Here is an 18,582-nt window from a genome sequence, read left to right as displayed (position 1 = left end):
TAAAATAAGGTTCATATGTTCCTTTCGTATTAAGGGTGGAACTGATTAAAATGATCAAATTTGTTCAAATTGTACCAATTTTAAATACTGTCCTAAAAATTGGGAAAATTGTAAATTTTTGTGAATTTGAGATCGTAAAAATTCAGAACTTTTAAATTTTTTTCAGAATTTTAAAATTTTTTTTTTTAATTTTAAATCACGATTTTTTCAATTAAAATCACGAATTTTGACAATTTTTATGTAAAAAAATCATAAAAATTGCAATTTTAAATTTTAAAAAATCACAAAATTCACAATTTCAACTTTAGTATCTGACTTTATGAATGCTTAGATCCTTTCACCTGATGAACATGTTGAATATATTCAGAATAAACAGGTCCTACCTTCATATAGCTTAAATTAAGACCATTTAAAGACATTGAATATAAAAAAGTTTCTCGACTTCAAATTACGATCAGAATCACAAAAATAGAAAAGAAATCAAAAATGATCGACACAGACTGACTTTTTCACACAATTTTATGACAGCAAAAAATGACAATTAATTTTAAATTTTTTTTTTTTTGGACCCAAATAAACACTTAAAAAAACTTTGATCAGCTATGATAAAGGAAATATGAAATTTAAATTTTCAATACCGGCACATTGAGATTGTTTTTAAGTCTGAATTGTTTTAGAAAGAAAGAAGAAACAAACTCGACAAAAAAGAAAAAGGAACATGAAAAAATTTTCATAATTTAAGAAAATGTAAAAAAATATCGAACATTTAACTTTTAAAAATACAGATTTAAAAAATATTTAAAATATTCCATTTAATGTTTTATAAAAAAGAATTCTGATTCCGTTCGTAAAACCAAAAAAGTAATGAAATGATGAAAAAAGAATTTTTTTTGTTTGATGAATTTTCAAGCAAATTTTAAATTTCAACAGTCAATAAAACATTTAAATTTCCTGTTTTTCAAATATTTAAAAAATGGCTTTAAATGAAATTAAAAAAGTTTTTTTTTCCTTAAACCTTCAATTATAAAAAAAAAGTTTGATGAACTTCCCAATTAATTAATTAAAATTATGTACGAAACTTAAATAAAAAAAGGGTTAAAAAATGGCTCATTCGTTCTTTCACAATAGATATATTGTCATATTGATTTGAAAATAATGTTAAATTAATGAATTTTTTTTTTGTGTTTTGTGATATCAAAATGTACAAAAAACCACATCTGCAGCATCTTCGACATGAAGCATTAAATAGCAATCACAAATACCAAAAAATAAAAAAACATAAAAAAACTGAATTTTTTGTATGATTTTTGTTGCATTACATTGAAGAAGACGCTGCTAAGGCCAATGAGAAAAAAGAGGGGATTTATATAAAAATAACAAAGAAAGGCTCAACGAATTTCAATCTTCAATTTTGTTTTAAATATGAATAAAAAATTTAAAGCATAAAGCAATTTTTAATAAAAAAATCTTAAAATTCTTTTTTTTTTGGTTTGAAAATGATTTGCATTTTTTTTGGGGAGGTTCCAATGTTGATTGAATAGAAATTTCTTCGTGAATTATTAAAAATTAAATTAAATTTTGAAATATTAATGAAGAAATTTTTGAATTTTAGGTCTGAATTCAATTCACAGTGCTCAATTTCCATCCAATCAACAGTAAATAAATAATTTTTTTTAATGTTTGGGTTAATTGATCGATTTTTTGATATTTGAGAAAAAAGTAGAAAAAAATGGGGGGTGAATGTAAAAATTAAAGGGGGGTAAAATAAATAGAAATAAAAAAAAATTCTGGTTTTTAAATGAAAAATGATTTTTGATGAAAAAAACGAGTAAAAAAAATTTTTTTGATGAAATTATCGAAAAAAGTTTTTTTTTTTTTTTAATTAAATTTTTTTTTTGTCTTTTTTGTTTATCGAATTTCCAAAATAATTTTTGATTATGAGCAGTATGTTAAGTATATGAAATGTGAAAAAAATACCTGATTGGCACACCGTCCTGTATCTGTTGAACGTAATCACCAATAACTTCATGTTTGATGTAATAAAGCATTCGTACACGAAGTAATACTCTGAAAATAATTAACAGATAAATCAATAAGCTACAGACATTACCCAAAAAGTACCATCAACTTACTTATTGGCATGACGTGTCAGATGCTTCTTATAATTAATTTCCAAGTACGATTCAGCATCATATTTATCATCTTTACTCCAATGAGCTTCATCTAATGCACTAACAGTGCTTGATGCTGATGATGATGCACGTGGTGAGGACGGTCCAGCACTATCGGGTTCCTTGCCATTACCAGGCATAGAGCATTTGCCCTTGCGACCTAAATTTGAGGGGGGAAATATAGGAAAGGTTTTAATTTAAATTTGTCGAACACTTGTGTACCTTTTGCATTACGTCCTCTCGGCACCAAATTGTGTAGTCCACTATGATTACGTGCAATCGTACTATCCTCGCCGACGCCACGCGGTTTTATTAAATCCCAAATAAATGTTTTGATTTTTTCATCGCCTTGGTAGCGTTGTAGGCAGAACAAGAGCTAAAATGTTAAAATTATATAGTCAATATTACAGTTTCCAAAAAATGTGTTAAGCCACAAGCATGATTTGAACTTTATTCAGATTTATGAGATGAGAAGAAAATCTAGTTTTACTCAGCGAAAACCTAAAGTTTTCTCAGTATTAGCATAGCATTAATCATCATAATAAAAGGTTATTGATTAGGTTTCGTAGAAAATTTAATTGAGCTGATTGTGACTTGTGGATGTCACGTAACAACTCAATATAAATTTTCTGCTCATTGAACATCGACAACACACACGTTTACCAACCACAATAGCTTCATACTCACAATTATTCTGGCACAATCTTCAATGTCGCTATCCTTCCATCCACGCTTAAATGCGCCTTGCTCTAAGATTTCATTCCAACGTCCCCAACTGTGGATGATAATATAAGATTAATAAATGTTAGTGGAAGTAAGTTATTTGGTCTAATTTGGCTGGTTTAATGATATATTTTAGAAATCTGGAACAGAGAATAAACGTCCAATTCCTCCCAAAGCATTTAGTAATATCCAAACATTATTTTTATTGGAACTACTCATTTTTAATGCATTTTTAGGCGACAACAAAGGAGACTCCAAAAAAATCAATATTTCCTCATTTTCTGACACTTTATTTTCGCGTTTGTAATTTTCATTTGCAATATTCGATTCAGTCGCTTCTCTTTTTCTAGATTTATTTCGGTTTCCCGCAGTGTGTCACTTAACAGAATGTACTGAAAGGCTGTTGGTGCTGAATATTTTGATAATTTGTAGCTTTTAAGGTTTAATTTCTCTTCGAGATTCTTGATTTTTAGTTCAAGCTTCTCATTTTCTAACTTTTGATCAGCTATGATTCTTTGCTGTTCTTTAACTTCCAGGAGGCGTTGTTGGATGTTGGGTTTGGTTTGTAAGATTTTGTTCTTTTTGATTAAAGTCTTCTTTTTGCTGTTATACTCGTCAAATCGATGTGCATAACAGGAATCTGACTTTTCCTTCTCAAGAACTTCACTTTTCTGGACCTCAATGCTTAATAGCAGATAATCCACAGGCATTAGAACTCCACTCATTTCCTCCTTCCTTTTTACTCTTTTTTGAATTTCCTTCAAATCAGTTTTTTGCTTTGAATTTCCCAATCGATACTTTTCAAGGAGCGTTGAGCATTTAAGTGATAAATTGTTGAGATATATAAAGAATGAATTTTCGGAATCAACAGTCAATTCCATCCCTAACTTCGCATTTTGTAGCTCTTTAATGGACGTCTCAATTTCAAATAACTCAACTTCAAAGTGATCCATTAGCTTGACATGCTCAACTTTCATTCTGTACAATTCAAATTCATAATCCTCGACTTGAGACTCACTAAGGTCCTCTAAATAATTTTCATTGAAACATTGTTGCTCTAATTCTATTGAATCAGATAAAAACATACTTGGACGAAGCATTTGAGACATTTTTGGATGGAATATGCTCTCGGAATGCTGAATATTATGGACATTATCACTGCTGATTCTTGAAATTGTTGTGACTTTGACAATTGTCTCATTTTCATATTCATCGTCAGAGTCATTGTCAGTTTCTGGTTCTGGATTGTATTTCTGGACTGAGAGGTCAGTTGGATCGACTTCAATTTGAGAATCATTGTCAATTTGAGGATCTAAATCATTTTCAGGTCCAACTTCAGACAAACTGTCAATTTTTTGGTCAGAATTGTAAGAATTTTCATATTTTTCGTCCTTAATGCCCAATTCATCTTTAATTGCTTTACTGTCCAAATTAATGCCATCATTTCCATCATCACTGACAGTCTCATTCTTCAATACCATCTCTTCATCCAGGTCAACCTCATCTTCATTCAACTCAATCTTGTCTTCAACAAATTTCTCAACAAAATAAGAAGATCTTGAAAATCCAACAGAGGAAGAAGCAAGCGAGTTAGCATCAACCATAAAAGTTGGATCATTTTTAGTGAGAAATTCCTCAAATAAATAATTTTCAGCTACTGCGATATTTGCTTCTAATTTATAAGAACTGACAAAATCAAACAGTTCCTCAATAGGTATATTCTCAAATGCTTCATCGAGGAACGAAAGATCAATATTTGACATTTTAATTAATAATTTTTTTTATATCCAACCAAAATGAAAATGTAACGCCTACTAAGACGACCAGCCAAATTAATTTGCATTCCCACGCAATAATTGGAATAAAAAAAAAAACAAGAAAATTCACTTACCCAAATGAAAGTAATCCCTTTTCAACTTTAAAGCATTCAGAACGAGCCCATGAGCCGTATGTTACATCTTCAAAGCCGAGTGCTGCTAATGTATCACGATCACGTGGTATGTAATCCTCAATGTGCTTTCCACGACGTAATTTATCTTTGCGATTCTTCTTACTTCTCAAGCCGATACCGCCTCCTTCTTCATCTGTTTCTAAGCCAGTAGATTCTTCGGACATGTCCATTACATCTTCATGACCATAACGTTTAATTTGTGTACGACGACGTGGCTCTGCCATAATTAAATCTTCAATTTCATCTTTTTCACATGCATTTGGATCTATTTCAGCCTTCTTTGCCCATTTCGTCCAGAAATCTGGATCATCAATTGCAATATCTGAGCGATTGCTTGATGATGCAAATGAAGCTTTCGAGAATGTTGAACCTTTTTCAGATTCCATTGTAATAATTTGCGTACGACGTTCTAGAATTGAATCAATATCTTCTTCACAGAACTTATCACCAGCATTATCATCGTCCATGACAGCACCATAAGCGCCCTTCTTAAGCAAATCTTCAATTTCTTTCTTTGACAATTGTTTATTAGTTCCTTCTTTTCCTTGCATTCCTGTATTCATACTCTGCAAAATGGCCTTGTCAAGACCAAGTTTAAGTGATGCCTTATCGAACATTTCACGTTCATATGTATTACGACACAATAGACGATAAATTTTAACCATTTTTTGTTGACCAATACGATGACAACGTGCTTGTGCTTGCAAGTCATTTTGTGGATTCCAATCGGAGTCATAGATAATGACTGTATCAGCAGCAGTCAAATTAATACCTAAACCACCAGCTTTTGTACACAACAAGAATACAAAGCGATCTGAATCAGGCTTACTAAAACGATCAATAGCAGCTTGACGAAGATTTCCACGAATTCGTCCATCAATTCTTTCAAATGGATATTTCTTAAATACCAAATAATCTTCGAGGATGTCAAGACAACGAACCATCTGACTGAAAATCAATACACGATGTCCATTTGCCTTTAATTTTGGTAATAATTTGTCAATCAAGACCATTTTACCAGATGCATTGACAATATTCTTATAGTATCCATCACGATCATCACCATGTGTAATTCTCCATTCATATTGAATTTGATCTTCAGCACCATTCAGAAGATATGGATGAATACAGCATTTTCTCAATTCCATCATTGTATTCATAAGATTTGGAATATTTGCAGCTGTTGTGCCTTTTTGTAAGAATGAGAAGTTCTGTTCCAAAATACCACGATAGTATTTCTTCTGGATATTTGTCAGTTCAACTTCTACGATTGTCTCTTCCTTCGGTGCAAGTGACTTTTCGACATCATCTTTTAATCGACGCAACATCATTGGCTTCAATAAAGCTTGAAGCTTCATTACTTCACTTTCTGTCTTCAAACTACCAAATTCTCTCAAGAAATCTTCATTTGATGCAAATTGTCCAGGTTCGAGGAAGTTAAGTAACGAGAATAGTTCATTGACATTATTCTGTAATGGCGTTCCAGACAACAGCACACGATGCTCCAAATTTAATTGACGTAAACCTTCAAGTAATTTACAATTACGATTTTTCAAACGATGTGCTTCATCAATGACACAGACACGGAAATTGAAATTACTCAAGTCTTGATAATCTGTCACAATCATTTCGAATGTCGTAATCAGTACATTAAACTTTGTGATATCTTTTAATGGTTTGCCATTGTCAAGCTTATAGTATATCTCATAATCCTGAAGCATTTGACGACTGGTTGCTGAACCATGATAAACAATTACATTCAAATCAGTCCATCCTTCAAATTCACGTTGCCAATTGGGAATTGTTGATAATGGTGCAATGACGAGGAATGGACCTCGAATGCCATACTCATATACTGAATTTACGAATGTGAGACTCTGGATTGTTTTACCTGTAAGGATAAGTAATGAAAATGGAATTAATTAGACAGTTAGACTTGACATGCTTAATGCATTTTTGATACTTACCAAGACCCATTTCATCAGCAAGAATACAGTTGTTGCCTTTGTACCATGAATATTTCAACCAGTTCAAGCCTTCAAGCTGATATGGCCTCAAAGAATTACCTCCCTTGAATGTAGGCGTTTTGTCTAGTTGCTTCCATTGATCAGGATGTGGACGTTTCTTAAACTTCCATTCATTTTTCGGTGGAAGTTTATGGAACTTTTCAAATTGTTCGATTTTCTCTTCATCGACATCTTCCTCTAATTCCCATGTACTGTCTTCGTATGGTAAACTCTTCCACTTTACTAAGTAGTGCTTGTTCTTATTTCCATCTTCATCTGTATGCTCAGATGCATCCAAAATTCTATCGACTTCGACAAAATCTGGATTGAATGGATCTTCTTCGATATTTTCGAAAATATTGAATTGTTGTGCCTGTTTCTGTTGGAAACGTCTAATTTTGTTACTGACACGCTTATCACCTTTAAGGAGTTCCTCTTCTGTGCGCCATTCACAATGAAGATATGAGAAGTTTCGGTACTTGACTAAAAATTCTTCAACTTCTACATAAACTGGCTCGGGTTTTTCGTCTTTGACTTCTGTACCATCTGTAACTTCTGGCTTTACTTCTGTCTTAACTTCAGCTGATTTCTCATCAGTTTCGACAGCTTCCTTTGTTTCTGTTGTACCCTCATCATTAGTGGTTGGTAATTTTTCAGTTGGAGTTTCGTCCTCTTTTACTTCATCACTCGATTCTTTTGTTTCTGTGGATTCTTCTGTAGTCTTTTCTGTCTTTTCTTCTTCTTCTTCCTTACTTTCTTCATCCACCTCCATTTTCGATTCCTCTTCTTTATTCTCATCAGCTTTAATTTCACTTTCAACGTCTTTTTTATCTTCTAAGCTTTCAGATTCCTTTATCTCCTCACCTTCGACTTTTTCACTCTTTTCTTCTTTAACATCAGCACTGACTTCAGTGCTTACATCACTTGATTCAGTCTTCATTTCACTCGATTCAGTTTTTGTCTCATCACCCTCAGTTTCTTCTTTCTTTACCTCAACAGGTACGGGTGGTAGTGCTGGCGGATCAGGTTTTAACTCACGTTTGCCCATTCTCGTAGCCAACACAAACTGTACAATCATTGTGTCTTCATCGGAGGTGTTTATATATACATAATTTGGCTTATTACTAATATCTTCTGGTGGAATGATTTTCTCAGTGCCTTCAACTTTTGGTTGTCCATCTGTTGTTTCTGATGATTTAATTTCAGCACCATCTTCACCCTTTTCCTTCTTACCATCGTCAGTTTTTGGTGTACCTTGCTTGACTGGTGACACAATCATACCGCCTTCCTCATCCGAGAATCTCAACATGACATCATCAGTGTACTTCTTTCGTTGTGTATTTCTAGCTGATCGACGTTTTGAGCTATCAATTTCAGCATCATCACCTGTTGGTGATGCAGGTGGTGTGGCAATCATATCGTCAGCCTCATCGCCTGAATCTTGAACAATTTTACCACGATTTGATCGACGATTTGATTTACCACCAAATCCACCTTTACGTGCACGTGGCTTACTCATACCACTTCGTCTACGATCTCCACTCTTGCTCTTTTTCTTCTTATTTGGTGATTCATCTTCATTCATGGATAGAACATCGCTTCCGGCAGCTTCATCGGACATTGCGGCCTTTTCGTTTTTCTCGTCGAGCAGGCTTTGGACAGATATCTTCGATACCGGAATATCATCAAAATCGGTTACTTCATCGTCCATTTTTAGTTCCAGTCCACTCTTGCCTTCATCGCCTTCAATCGTTTCATTACCTTCACCTGAATTAGCATCAGTAGAATTTTGATTATGCATTAATGACGCAAGTGATTGATTTTCCTCACCTTCACTTGTAAGCTTTGAAAATTCAGTACTATTATTGTCATGTGATACGGAATTTTCATCCGAAACAGCTCCTTTCTTTGATTTCTTTTTTGATGACTTTTCTGGATCTTTTTCCTTCTTCTTTTTCGTCTCTTTTGGACTTTTTGGTTCTTTTGGTGGCTTTGGTGCACGTGGCTTACGTGGTTTCTTAATCTTCTTACCACTTGCATCGGTTGATGTATCTAAGTCACATAGAGAATTATCTTGTGAGATATCAGCCATATCATGATCCTCTGAATAAATTTGTGATATATCACCAGTTCCAGCAGTCACTGAGTCTTCAGATACTGGTAAATTTGATGAATTAATGCTTGTTGATAAGCTTTCTTCAGTGGCTTGTGCTTGTGATTGTTTTTCAGACTTCTTTTGGCGTGGCTTTCTTGGCTTTGAGGAATTACTACGTCCACGTCCTCGACCAGTTGTACTCGTCACTTGTGGTGAATCAATCATTGAGAACATTGGATTTTGAAGGATACATGATGGTGTACCGCCTAAACATTGATCCGTTGTCTCATGTTGCTGTAGAATATTAATCCTCTCTTGATGCTTAAGAATCTTTTCTTGATTCTCAGATGTAGGTGGTAATGTATAAAGCTCACTTAATTGCTGCTGTATCATCGTTCTCTCTTGATGATGTGGCATTGTATTGTATGGTGATTGTTGCATATTATATCCCATATTATATGTTTGCAGTTGTGTTTGTTGCGGTGGATATGCTGTTATCAGACCCGATTCCATTTTTGATTGTGATGGAATGTTTTCAATCTGTAATGATATTTTATATGATTTATAATTAATTAGTGGTAAAATGACATTAAATATATTGGAACTGAGCTGCCTTAAGCAGCTTTAAAAGGATTATTTTGAGGCAAAAAGCATTAATTTATTTATGGAAGAATGCGTCACTTTTACATGCTCCAATTTTAATACTCGCAAATTAATAATTAACCAACCTTATTTGTAATTTCCGTTCCTACATTCGTCATCTCGTTTCCTATTTGCTTATCATTTTCACTAATCATTGTTGAATCAGCCGATTTTGGCTTTTGTATTTCGGAACCAAATCCAAATTCTAGATTATCAATTTTATCACTTCCTGTATCCTGTTGCATTTGTGGTAAACTCAATGCATCTTGCTCATCATCATTGTCTGTTGTGCTCTTTTGTTGTTGTTGTTGTTGTTGGGCTTGTTGTTGTTGATTACCATACTCATCACTTTTGTCACTTTCAAGATATGAATTAACATCTTGATCCATTGTCGACTGTTGATTTGCATTTTCGTCCTGCATTGCATCATTATTGAAACTATTTGTTTGCATCATACTATTGGCATTATCACTTATTTGACTACTTTGACTATTATCATTGGTGGTTTGAGAGAGCAATGAATCATCAATGCTTGATTTTTGTGCTGTCGACGATAGATTTGATGTATTAACTGTTGCACTATTCGAATAACTATCAAGTAAATTAAGATCTGATGATTGATCTGTTGATTCTAATGTTGATAATGAGGATTGATTTGTTGTTACTTGTAGACCAACTGAATACTGATCTTGTTGTGGTTCAATTTGTTGTTGTTGCTGTTGTGGTGATAGCATGCTCATTGCATTACCTAATTGTTGCTGCTGTTGCTGTTGTTGTTGTTGTTGTTGTTGGGATGGAATTGATGGTGTTAAGTTCTCATAAGGTTTATGTATAGATTCAAGTTGGGTTTTTTGTTGTTGCTGCTGTTGCTGCTGTTGATTCATATCATCATAGCTATTATAAGTCGTTTGTTGCTGTAGTTGATTTGTTGGAGGTGGTATTACTTGAATGGGTGTATTTTGATTTTGTCCAGCTGTGGACATTAAATCAGGCATCTGCATACCCATCATTTGAGCTGTTTGATTTTGGGGAATTTGTTGAGACATTTGCAATTGCGATTGTGTTGTCATCATATTATGATGACTACTTCCATTCATTTGTGATCTATGTGTAGGCCATTGTTGATGTTGTGGTGACATCGATACATGTGTACCGAGTGGTGATGGCGACAATGGATTATTTGGCATAGATGGAAGTGTTTGTTGACGATAATTTGTTTGATTATAATCAATTCCAGTTGAATTCGTACTGGGCATAACCATTTGCTCCAATGCCTGTAATGTATTTGATGGTGCAATTGAACTCTTTACCGTTGCGCCTTGCATTGATGGTAGAGATGCTTGTGATCGTACACTAGGACTTGGTATGTGAGGATGTGGAGACTGATTATTTGACGATTGCTGTTGCACTTGTTGATTTTGTGTTGATACCACTGGCGGTTTGGCAGGTGACATAACTGGTCTTGGTGACATTTGCGGGTGAGAATGAGGTGACATTTGAGGCCTTGGACTCATTTGTGGTGATAATTGTGGAAAAGGCGCACGATATTGTGGACTATTTCCAAGTTGTTGTTGTGTGGCAGGTGTTTGTTTGGAATTCGGTAAGTAAGTTGGTACTTGTGGTGGTACGGCAGCTTGAGTTCCAGTCAATTGACTTCCATAACTTGGCAACATATTATGTCCCATTTGATGAGGCATAGATGCAGGATTATGTACCTGCGCTAATTGCTGATGAGTCTGTTGACCAGCTTGCTGCTGTTGAGCACCTAATGTCGTCTGATGTGTTTGTTGTTGTTGTTGTTGTTGCTGTTGAGTTGCAGTCGATGTATGTAGCATTGTTGATGCTGAATGCTGCGTTTGTGGTGCTATATGAGATTGTTGGGTTTGAGCTTGCTGTTGAGTACCATGAGTAGATCCTAATACAGGTTGCTGTTGAGCCGCTGAGTTCATTGTCGGATGTTGTAATTGATGTAATTGTTGTTGCTGCTGATGACTTTGAGCCGTTTGACTTAAATGGGATTGTGTTTGTTGTATTGGAATTGGCGGTAAGCCGACTGGACCTTGATTGGCTAAATGTCCATATCCCGTTTGATCTAATTGATGACCATATGCGGGATGTTGATTGGTTGCTGTACGGGAAGCCTGATGCTGAACTCCATATCCAGCATAGGCTTGTGTAGGTGCTTGTTGGGGTGGTGTTCCGTACATTTGATGACCGCTTTGCGGATAATGTTGTGTTATCCTTTGTTGGGCTTGCTGTTGATGTTGAGATTGAGGAATTGATGGATATCCTTGTTGTGGAATCATACTACCCATCATATTCTGTTGTGTTGTATATGCCGTTTGCATTTGTTTCGGATCTTGCGGATAACTAGTCATATGTTGCCGATAGCTGGAAGTAAATTTGAAAATATTAAGTTTTATGTCTTTAAGGATATTTATCTGGACTACAAACCTTTGAGGTTGTCGTTGTGTCGCTTGAGGAGCTTGTGGATGAGTTCCATAACCCATTGGTTGGCCATAAGGCTGTGGTGGAACAGATTGTGGTGTACTCCATCCAGTAATATCACTCAAACTCATGCTAGCATGTTGATCGGCACTCATTGTATACATACTATCGGTCGGTTGATAAGTAGGATATTGAGGCTGTTGTTGATGTAAAGGCATAGGAGCTCGTTGTCGTGGTGGTGCTCCATAACCTGGCGGTGGCCCCATTCCTCTTGGCGCTGTCGGATCGTATCTGTAATAAGCGTCGCTGTAGGGCACAAAATAGGATATTTTCCCATTAATCAAATTGATTTAAGTCAGGAATGAACTTTCTTTGTTAATACACCATTATTTTATACTTTTTATAAAAAATTCCTTCAAGAAAAATTAGTTAATAATTAAGAATAAGTCACTTACCCTTGTCCTCCATGATACATATTTTGGGCATTTCCATCCATTTAGATATTCGCAATAAAAATGATGACTTTTATTTCAATTTTCTAAACTTCTCTTCTACACTTCTTCTGATGTTTTCACTTGGAGGTTCTGACTTTAATTGCTAGTTGACATTTGTTTAACTATTTAACGTACAAGTATTCGATAAAATTAGTAGTTTTCATCACTCTTAAGCTGCATATTTCATAATCTTTTATTATTTTTAATACGCTTAGTTTATGTTATGTACCTGTAAATAGATCAAAGTTTCAGAATGAATTAAACGAATGAAAAAATTTTGCTTTATTTTTAATTTTTTTCGAAAATTACACGCACACATACAGGCACATACTCAATTTTTTTTTCAGTTCTTTTCGGTGAGAGACTTTCGAAATTCGAAGAGATTTTGAGAAAGGGAGAAAAAGTATGCTTTATGCAGCATAAACTTCTGGAATATTCTATTAATCTAGAATAGTCAGGACAATTACTGAATTCCTGATCATATCCAATATTAGATTATTAAGCTAATTCCAATTCTAATGATTAATTTCAGTCTCAAACTATAAACCTCATTTTTTTTCAACTTGCTCACTCTCTCACTCACACATACAGCATAGACATTTTTTATTTTTCTCTCATCATCATCATCATCGTCATTGCCATCATTGGCACAATATAATGATTATATTCACACATAAGAATTTTTTTTGAATTTTTTTATTCATGGCAGACTCATGGCAGACATTCATGATAATATTCGTGAATTTTACATTTAAAAATCTTCAGTGCTGATCGCACGCGACAAATATTAGGCTGGATTTTGGATATTGACAGTATATATTTCTTATAGGAATCTGAATTTGTGTACAGAACGATTTGCCGGCTGTAAGAAAAAAAAAAAACTTTTTTCCTAGCTTTAAGGATATTCGGAAGCACATTGTAGCATAGAACATATGTTGAACCACAAATTGCTGGCATCTTTCTCAACACCTAAGGGGAAAAGCTATACGCTTATGATATTAAGATACATTTTTGTACATATAACGCACAGTTTCTCCCCTCAGGTATTAAGACTACTGTTGATTCTGTCCTCAGCTCCATTTCATTTTAGTAGATGATCAACTCAACACTTAATAATCCAGACTTCCCAAAAGAAAGTGATTAAATGGTACTAAACATGTCGCATACACACACACAAAATTCCGGAAATTCCGGAACGAGAGTGAAATTATTTAAACATCAATAATAATACTCGACCTTGGATGAGGCACGCAACCACTTGTGGGAGAAGAATTTTTTTTTTGTTTTCCCAAAATAACGCGTATTATTAGGTTAGGGGTGCTAAATTCCTTACTTGTAAATAACATTGTGGGTTGGTGGGGGGTGGGAGGGAATTGATTCCTTTGTTATTTGATAGATTCATGCTCTTTTGTTGGGTGGGTGGAACTGAGGAGTGTTTAAATGTTTTTTGATGAATAGGTTGCTGGATTTAAAGGAATATTCAAAAAAGAGTGGAGTTCATTCAGAGGATATGACGAAATGAAATGAAATGAACAAAAAAAAAGTGAGGTTAGAAGAGAAACGAGAGAAGATGATGCAAAAAAAAGTTATTACAGTGTTGGAGGAAAGAAAAAAAAAATCAATAAAACAATGTATGGAGTCATTTACATTTGTGTATGCAGTTTTGTGTGGATTTCGCTATTTCCAATTTCAATCTCATTAAATAAAAATAGTAACGGATAAATTTTTAAAAATCCACGTATTTCGAAAGTTTTTCAATTTTTTTCAATTAAAAAGTTTCTCAACTTAAAATATGGAATATTTTTTATGTATTTTTGTGTTTTTATTCAGCTTGCCACCATTTTATAAAACCAAAAAAGTTTTTTTTTTCTACTTTGCAACATTAATCGAATTCTTTCCTTTTCTCTCTCGGCTTTTATTTGCTACCGTTCTTGTTTTTTGTTCGTTCGTCTCTCTCATCTTGAACCCCTTCATTCCATTTTTCAACCCTCGCGCTTTTTATGCTTGTACTTTCTTAGAGTACCGTCCTTAATACATAAAAAAAAGGTTTCAAATTACATCAATCTGTCCTTTAATTTCTTACTCCTCATCTCATTGATTTGAGGGATGGAAAGGATGAACATTCACATTCACAGAAGTGCTAGGTAGAGTAGATGAATACTTGATGGAATTGCTATAGGAATTATTCATGCTATGATCAATGATAGCATCTATTTGATATAATTTACAGGAATTTCATTCTGTGCATTTCAAAAAGGCTTATGCAGGATAAGCTGCTTGAGACTATAATTCTCTGGTTTGTGGTGGATGCTAGTCACATTAAGGGAAACCATATCAACAGCATATCTGTTGAATGTCAGGAGGAATTTTTGGTAAAATCAGCAATAAATTCAATTCCTTTTTTCTATCGACACAAATATGGATATATTTAATTTAATATTGATATATTTATACCGATTAATGATTTATCGATATTCAGCCGAATGCTATCTAAGACATTCGATCGAAGTGCAATAAATTATAAAAATAGAGCTCAGCTGTTTTAACGGCCGTATGGTCAGTTCTATGATACTTTGTATGGTTTCAATTAAAAGGAATTTTAATGGCCAAGTAAAGTCATTCCAATCTAATCAAAATTACAGAATCTAAATGATATCAGGACAAAATCGATAGTAGTTGAATTATTGATGCATCTCCTCTTATCCATCCACTAAGTGCATTCATACCCAAACCACAAATTACTATCAATGCCAATAAATTATGGAAAATAAAAGAAAATTTTTCATCAACAATAAGAATAGGAAGAGACACTGTAAAAGTGATATTGAAGGAAATGGAAGCTCAGTTCACTGACCTAATAATGGGTTTTTCTTCATACTCGTTTGACTCCTTCCGAAGGAATAATAAAAGTTATGAAAATTGCAACATTTTATGTAATGTGAAAATCGATAAAATTTAATGTAATTTTGGGGGTGGAAATTGAATTTTTCCTCAAAAACTTGGTCAAAATCCTTCAAAATTTCATAATAAAGCTTCACATCATAAAGATACAGATGTGAAAAAATCCACAAATGAGCTTACGTTGAAGCACATTCATCTACCTGGAGAAAAAAAATGGATCAAGTAGCTCTCAAACATAACAACTTTTATGGTTATGTAAAGTAACTAGGGGTAGATGATTTAATGATGTAAATTCCAGCACCCCCTGCACACACATACTCAGTCATTCTTAGTTTATGACTTTTTTTTTTTGGTTCATAACGAAATCTACTTTTGTCGGTCAGATGGAAAATGAGCATCACAAACACAAAATTTATTCCCTCATTCTAGTAAATTTTTTATCAGGCACAAAAAGTCCTTCCGAATTTCCATTTCATCTAACATTTTTCCTTTTTTTGTGTCAAACGAATGGGAAAAAATGTCATTTTTGCCAATAATAAAATTTTTCATCCTGTCGTACCCCCCAATTTTATTTTTGATATCCGCACATTTATTACGCACTTTCGTGTGACTGTATGAGTGAACATGAATATTTGGGTATTTATGTAAGGTTGAGTGAATGCTTAAAGGCTTTTTTTATTTCGAGTTGAATCCTTGCAGTGATTTTTGTGTGATTTTGAGTGTTTATGGGGTTTATGGGATGGGATTTTGATGGATAAGGTTAGTCAGGTTGGAAATTTCGTCCAATATTGCAAGTTAAGCAGTATTAGGTCGATTAGGCATAGAATCATCGATTACCAGAGCAACAAGACCACTTTATCCAACTAATCTTCTAAAAACTCCCCCAATATCCACCTAGCACCACCCTATCCACCTCCCTATCCAAAAATTCGCCCAATATCCACCTCAGGACCTTCAGTTATACCATAAACTTTCTCTCAACATGCGCTTGAACTCAATGGAGTGTGAGAAAGGTTAACATACTCGATTTATGATTCTGCCTCAATTCCCAATTCATTTCTTAGCTTCCATTTTTTTTTGTGGGGCCAAAATGAAAATTGAATTTTTTTTCTGCCTGTCAAATGAAAAGTACACGCAATAAATCTCATCTGGGTGATGAAAAAGCTGAGTTTTTTGGAGATTAAAAATTCCTTTACATTTTTGTGGGACAGGAAAGCTACAGGAATAGGAGTATGGAATATGATTGTAGCAATCTACAGACTGTAGATGATTGTAGAGCATCCCAACAATTCCAAAACTGTGAAAAATCCCAAAAATGTACAAAAATCTAATTAAAAAATCCACAACAGCTTTTGAAAAAAAATATCCAACTAAAAGTCAACGTCGAGAAATAAACAAAATGTCGGAAAATTATTGCTTTTTTTTTTTGCTACCGCAGCACACAAAAATGTGTGTACATATATTGAATATAATGTACAATGCAGAGAAGCAAGCACAGAAAAAAAAAGACGAGCATAAAAAAAAAAGAAAAGAAGCAGCACAGAGAGACACATCATGATGAAAGTGCGTCGCATGAGCACTAAAAGGTATTAAGTGCGATATGGAGAAAAATTTTCGGATATTGGATGGGGTGGTACACAACCAGAAAAATCGAGAGAGAATGAAAATTCACAAATCTTTTTTTTTTCTGTGCTGCTTCTCCCCCGCAATGTTCGGATGGCATAAATTTTTTGTGTGTTCCCTCTTTTGCTATCTGATTATGCGACGAAGACATTTTTAGTGATGGAACATAGAGCATCAGCACCATAAAAACTCACCCAGTGACAAATAAAAATCAATACAATTTTAATTACTTTCGCCATCGTTCTCGTTGCTTCTTCTTGATTATTCCTTTTACTTCTATTCTTTACATTCAACCATTTTTTTTTTGTATTTCCATTACGATTGTTTATTTGTTTGTGTTAAGTTTTTCAACTTGGTTCGTTCGGATTTAAGAGAACTTTTTTTTTACAAATGAAAGGATTTTTAATTAAAATCGCATTTATTTGTGTGCTGATTTGCTGATGAGTGGTGGAATTTATAATGAAATGTTGCTATAGAAATTAACCGACAAGTTTTGTACCTTAAAACTTGAAATGTTTATCAGTTCACTTCAATGAGCACCACCATGGAAGTGGTTGGAATATTAATGGTAAAATCTGACTTTATTCCTACATACATACTAGAGATCTTCTAGAAATCCCGAACAGACAAGGAACATGCTTATAAAATTGAGAATCCTCAATTATATTGATCGGAACTAGAAATTGAGTCGAGTTGACTTGAGTCAATTTTTCCATACAAACTCGAGTCGACTTCGAGCTCTGATATTGATTAATTATAGCCAGTTTCCTGCTCATTTAGCTCAGAATTCTCACTGTCTATTAAGAAATCCATCAAAATTTATCAGCCTTAATCACTAAATTGGATTATCCGTCCTTAAATTTAACCAATTTAGCTAATTTCTTATTTAAGCCACCTCAATCTTTCCCAATGAAACAGCCTCCGATTAATCTTATCGTCTTTTAATTAAGCAGTCATTTCGATTCAATATTATCATATTTTTATGATTCTGGGCAATAAAGATGAACTTAATTGCTTAATCTTATGAATATTAATAGGTTTTTTATATGCATTTACATTTTAAATAGTGGATATAAAATAATTTGCATTACTTTTAATCTTGCAGCGATTTGATCTTGTAATCTTTATTGAAGGTGTTTTACTAAGTATTTATAGTCTGTATTTTGACTTAGTGGTTATAAATTGAATTAACGAGAGTTTGAAGTCGACTCGGAATCTGTATGGAATAGATCAACTAGCACAAGTCGGTTAATTGATTCAAAATCCAGAACAAGGTCAGCGTGACTCAGGCATTATGTAGGATTTGGTTTGAATCACGCTTGAGTCACGTCGGTCCGGAGTCGAATTTTGGATTGATTAATCGATTTGTGGTATTTGAGAAGTCTACTCAAGTTAGCTCGACTTCATATAAATCTTTTGAGTTCTGGATCTGACTCGATTCTGAAAATTTGAAATTTCAACACTCAAGATCTCAATCCTATTGGGAATCAAAGGATTTAAAACAAAATGTATAGGTTTAAGCCAAGGA

At 33.9% G+C, this 18,582-nt stretch overlaps 1 protein-coding gene and 1 non-coding gene across 9 annotated transcripts in view; both read right to left on the bottom strand.

The window, feature by feature from the left end:
* The window catches only part of kis (chromodomain helicase DNA binding protein kismet), a 53,135-nt gene that overhangs the window by 12,788 nt on the left and 21,765 nt on the right, over positions 1-18,582 (bottom strand). For 5 of the 8 annotated variants that reach the window (XM_070650710.1, XM_070650717.1, XM_070650712.1 and 2 more), the window contains exons 2-10: positions 12,492-12,759; positions 12,043-12,342; positions 9,675-11,979; positions 6,813-9,486; positions 4,786-6,736; positions 2,859-2,946; positions 2,394-2,547; positions 2,133-2,331; positions 1,978-2,067 (exon numbers count right to left, since the gene is read on the bottom strand). In XM_070650710.1, coding sequence (XP_070506811.1) covers positions 1,978-2,067; positions 2,133-2,331; positions 2,394-2,547; positions 2,859-2,946; positions 4,786-6,736; positions 6,813-9,486; positions 9,675-11,979; positions 12,043-12,342; positions 12,492-12,532 — 7,802 coding nt within the window. In that variant the 5' untranslated portion in view covers positions 12,533-12,759. The remainder of the gene's footprint in view (positions 1-1,977; positions 2,068-2,132; positions 2,332-2,393; positions 2,548-2,858; positions 2,947-4,785; positions 6,737-6,812; positions 9,487-9,674; positions 11,980-12,042; positions 12,343-12,491; positions 12,760-18,582) is intronic. The other 3 variants (XM_070650713.1, XM_070650714.1, XM_070650711.1) reach the window with 3 other exon arrangements.
* LOC139098543 (small nucleolar RNA U6-53/MBII-28) lies at positions 2,621-2,716 on the bottom strand. The gene has a single exon (XR_011545209.1). It is a non-coding gene; the product is annotated as a small nucleolar RNA U6-53/MBII-28 (small nucleolar RNA).

Source organism: Chironomus tepperi, unplaced genomic scaffold (genome assembly GCF_022539635.2).
Source record: "Chironomus tepperi strain 1889 unplaced genomic scaffold, CSIRO-AGI_Ctep_v1 contig_445, whole genome shotgun sequence".
NCBI lineage: Eukaryota > Metazoa > Arthropoda > Insecta > Diptera > Chironomidae > Chironomus > Chironomus tepperi.
This window is presented reverse-complemented; position numbering and strand designations above follow the sequence as displayed.